General features: G+C 29.7%; 1 protein-coding gene across 1 annotated transcript in view; it reads left to right on the top strand.

Annotated features, from left to right (window-relative positions):
* The window catches only part of LOC105622617 (syntaxin-1A), a 47014-nt gene that overhangs the window by 31733 nt on the left and 10179 nt on the right, over nucleotides 1–5102 (top strand). The window contains exons 3-7 of the mRNA XM_012204034.1: nucleotides 1597–1671; nucleotides 1796–1978; nucleotides 2393–2466; nucleotides 2572–2709; nucleotides 4541–4651. Of these exons, the coding sequence (XP_012059424.1) occupies nucleotides 1597–1671; nucleotides 1796–1978; nucleotides 2393–2466; nucleotides 2572–2709; nucleotides 4541–4651 (581 nt within the window). The remainder of the gene's footprint in view (nucleotides 1–1596; nucleotides 1672–1795; nucleotides 1979–2392; nucleotides 2467–2571; nucleotides 2710–4540; nucleotides 4652–5102) is intronic.

Below are 5102 nucleotides of genomic sequence, written 5' to 3'. Positions count from 1 at the left end.
CTCTCTCTCTCTCTCTCTCTCTCTCTCTCTCTCTCTCTCTCTCTCTCTCTCTCTTGCTCCCTCCCCCCTCTCTCCCCCCTTCTGTCTCTCTTCTTTTCTTCTTTAATTTCCATTTTTATTTGATTTTTTTGTTATAACGTAAGTATTTTATGAGAATTTCACAGCTTTGTGTTTAAATCTTGAGGAATAGAGAGCGAGTGAAAAAAGCCAATCTTTATTTTTTTTTCAATTTAACTAAATATATCGATCTTAATATTAAACATCTCATTTTGTAGGTTCGAATACTTATATTTTTCATACTAAAGTTTTTTTCTATGCAATCAATATTTTTCTATAAACGCGAAAAATTTTATACTTTTTGTAATTTATTTATACTTTCCGAATTTTTTTCACATATTTTTCACACAAATCATGAATCTCACACATTTCTTTCTTTCCTTCCGAAGCATTTGAAAAGAAATGCTTATCTTACAATTTTTTTGTTGTACATTATATAGTCTAATTCTATTAGACTATATAGTATAAAAAAGGCATATAAACTCTGAATTACTCGTAAAGATCTTCGTGTAATAAATTTTATTTTAAAATAGTCTTGTAATTATTTTTAAACATAAATTTAAATAAATATAAAATAAAAAATATTTGCGTACATTAATATAGATACGTCAATGTAATCGAATTCTGTAGCATTTATGCGGTTCATCACAGGTTCCTTGTATTTAATCCGATGCTGTGAGTATATCGCTGATTTTGAATGCGAACATATAGTTGAGATATAAATTGCAAATTGTAGTTTAATGTTCAAAGTAATTTAGAGTGTAACTGCGATATCGAGAACAAAAAATGTTTAAAGAACATAAGTATATGACGAAATAAGAATTATAGGAACACATAAAGAGGCAGATCGGATTGTAAATTTACTGTGAAGAGCGATAGATGTATCGGCACTGTCTGGCAGGAATTCGAAAGTTTGTGCGTATAGTAACATATGGTTATGACAAACTATGCACAGACTATTTCTCGATCAATATGATTAGACAATGTACTTTACATATTGTACTCACATGATATTGTATTCACAATTTTTACAGTGTACTTTACGATCTTTTTGTTAGAAGTAACATTTAAAGCAATTGGAATAATGTTGCAAACATCATTTGATAAACTTTTTGAAAATAAAAATGATGGACTTTTTATAGAACATATTAGGTGTAGTAAAAGAAATCCATTATTTTTGCATGAAATTGAATGGAAAAATAATGGATTTCTTTTTACTACTCCTAATATAATAGCATTTTATTGACGAGATAATAATTGAACTTTCATGATTGATAATAGCAAATTTATATATCTTTATTTATTTATTTTATCTTTAATTATTTATGTGTAAATTTTATATTACTGTTTATTGAAAGTGAGTTGTTCAATAAAGAATGCGTTACAACACAATCCTGCACCACAAATCGTCGAAAAAACATTTAATACAACCTATTCCAAATTCTAAATAAAACTTCTATCTTCTCTGGTGCATTAGAAAATAATAGGTTTCTGAAGAGACTCATGCACGTAAATAATTTTTCGATTTTTCAATTTCAGAGGTGAAACTAGAACTGGAAGACCTGATGTCTGACATCAAGAAAACCGCTAACAAAGTGAGGGCTAAATTAAAGGGTAAGTTATTACAGTTCGGATGTTCCACAGTGACACGATGACATGTATTCAATTGATCGATCCCTCACGATCGTTGAGAGTACATTTCGCATTGCCACACCCAAATCTTGTTTCCCATGTTTAGTGATAGAGCAAAACATCGAGCAAGAGGAGCACACCAATAAATCGTCAGCAGATCTAAGGATACGCAAAACTCAGCACTCGACGTTATCTAGGAAATTCGTCGAGGTGATGACGGAGTATAATCGAACACAAACCGATTATAGAGAGCGGTGTAAGGGAAGAATACAACGACAGCTCGAGATCAGTGAGTATATGTATGTCATTTAGTCGCATTGCAACCTAAATGCTTATTCGAGCAGAACATCTCTTTCCAATCTGTTGTTACATCGAGTTTTCTTTTTAGCGAATCTAATTAAATTCTAATATTATTACGTTTTAAGTTTTCAGTTTACTAATTACTATATAATTTTCTTACATTTTTTTAATGCTGTAATGAGAATGCGATAATCATAATGATGTGTAATATAATTTTACAACTATAAATATGTAAACAATAATTATGTCAATGAGATCAATTTATATTATCTATCGATATTTATGAAACAATCATTTCGTTCGTTGAATAAATAATAGCGCTACCTGACGAAAAATTGATTATATTCGCAAAGTTAAATTGCGTTTATTTGCGAAACGAAGGAATTTCTCTATTTTTTTCCAGCGGGGAGAACAACTACCAACGAGGAACTCGAAGAGATGCTGGAACAAGGAAATCCAGCCGTTTTCACGCAAGGGGTATTGACTTAATGATTTTACTTTTGAATAGTTGTCTTATTAATAACTATGAGAAGCGTTAGAAGCGTTAATAATTACCTTTTTTACTGGTTAATCTTGTTTTAGATCATTATGGAAACGCAACAAGCAAAACAAACTCTTGCGGACATCGAGGCGCGTCACGCTGACATCATTAAGCTCGAAAACTCCATCAGGGAGTTGCATGACATGTTCATGGACATGGCCATGTTAGTAGAAAGTCAGGTAAGGTTAAACAGCTTTATGCAAATTTATTCCGGAAACAGTTTACCTGTTTAAACAAACGATAATTATACCAGTGTCCTTTTTTTTGTAGAGAAATTTTTTCAATAACGAAATTTTTTCAATAACGAGATTCATATTGCATGTAAAAAATTTTATATATCTTTTATATATCTTTTTTATTATTATTTTTAGATGACAATTTTCTCTCTTGATTTTTTTTGATTGATATAAATAAAAGAATAATGTTCTGCCATAAGATACATAACTTATATGCAAATTGCATGTGTCGCAAATCATGTAATATATCAAAGATATTTATTATGAATATTGATTTACTTTATTATTATTGTATATACAGATGATAAAAATCTAATTGTAACAGTAATTAAACATTGCTGATAGAATTGGATCAATTCACAGAGATTACGACTATTTTCGTATACAAATATAAATTTATATATAAATAGAAATTCATAAATTGATTAATAAATTTAACTTTTCTAATACAGTAGATAATAAGTTAATTGGAGAAAAATATAATAAAGAGAGAGAAGAAATTTAGTCTAATTGAAAAAAATTTATAGTAGCTTAGAGAAAGGAACTTTCTCGCATTATAAACATTTTAATCTAATTTCTTATAATAAAATAAAGATTAAAATTCTGTTGATAATATTTTCAGTAATGACACATTTTATATATAATGACGGTTTATTTTAAATGTATTATTTTAAATGAATAATTATTTATTTGTTTATTTAAGAAAATTTATTTGGCGTGATTTTATTTTCAAACAAAGAGAACATTTTTATCGAACTCTGTCAGATACACGTTTTAATTTTTTTTCGACTCAACCTATCGATTTGATTACGAATGAGATGCTTTATTGCGAGGTGCTTGAGCGGCATCGTTCTTTGCAATTGATTGCATAATAAGCTACATATTAAACAGTTTATTTTGCCGATTTTAATTGATATTATAATTTGAAGAGTACGTCCTAAATTATATTATTTTTGTATTAGTTGCCCGCGATTGCTTTAATACATCGATGATCCATAAGCAATTAGGAGCGTAGCGCGACGCAGTGTAACAACCCTTTTTCTTTAGTAATATTTCTTAGTGAGCCGCATTACGTAATAACTGCTAATCAAAGGGAAATTTTTTCAGTGCACTAAAATCTCAAATTTTCTCGAGGAAATTTAATTATTTATTTTATACATTCTTTTTTTGTTAAATAATTATTACTTGTTTTTTCTTTGATATCTATTTAAAACTTTTCCGCGAAAAATTGGAGGTTTTAGTTCATCGCTTTCTTTCTCTGCATGATATTAATTAATAAATAATAATAACAATAATATTATTAATCTTTATTTGTGATACTGTTTGTCTAAATTTAGTGATCTTTTTCCGCACAGTGAGACAAAGTAATTATCGTAATAGCTTACCTCGATAATTTTCATCATTATCCTTGCAAAGAAAAATAGCTTTTTGATATTGTTGTCAGTTGAAAATATCAAGTCAACAAATCACAATTCTCAAAATTGTTATTCCAAAGAAAATAATTAATAAATTTTATAATTTTTTACTTGTAATGTTTTTATAATTATTAATTATATTTTTGTTATAAAGCAGTAATTTTTATATAAAGGTCATTGATTCTTGGCGATAATTACTTTTCTCGTTATCGATATCAATGTGCAAATTGATGCATGACAATAAGAAAAAAGTGGCGAACAGTTTAATCACTAGCCTTGCCTTACTCTTGAGAACTAACACTCTCTCTTCCCTTGTGTTACGCTGTGTGGATTCGCGCCGCGCCTCCTACCCACATTAGGGCGAGATGATAGATCGCATAGAGTACCACGTGGAACACGCGGTGGACTACGTGCAGACAGCCACGCAGGACACCAAAAAAGCACTCAAGTATCAAAGCAAAGCCCGACGGGTGAGTCCTCCCCAGATATAACGTCTCGAAGTCATTTCATTCGCATCTAATTTGTCACTCTTTGTTTTTTTTCTTCCTACTGTTCCTGCATCTCCTATCCTTTGTATTTCTTGATTCCCATTTTGTTTTTTCATTCTCCTCATTCTCCTCATTTCTTTTATATCAAACCGGCTCTACTTATGTTATCCGCTTCTATTGGTACATATCTCGCTGCAATCTGTATTAATCGATGTACATCTACTCCACACTCGCCTCTCTGCGTAAACAATTAATGACGGCGCTTTCTTCCTTTATTTATTGTGTATGTTACTTTGTCGGTCATTGATATTCGTGTCAACTCGCGCTCGTAAACGATATATAAATGTATATATCTACATTTACATCATATACATATATGTATGTATGTATATATATATATATATATATATATATATATATATATATATAGTNT

The sequence above is a fragment of the Atta cephalotes genome (assembly GCF_000143395.1).
Source record: "Atta cephalotes unplaced genomic scaffold scaffold00047, whole genome shotgun sequence".
NCBI lineage: Eukaryota > Metazoa > Arthropoda > Insecta > Hymenoptera > Formicidae > Atta > Atta cephalotes.
Note: the sequence above shows the minus strand (reverse complement) of the source record. Positions and strands in the feature narration are given on the sequence as shown.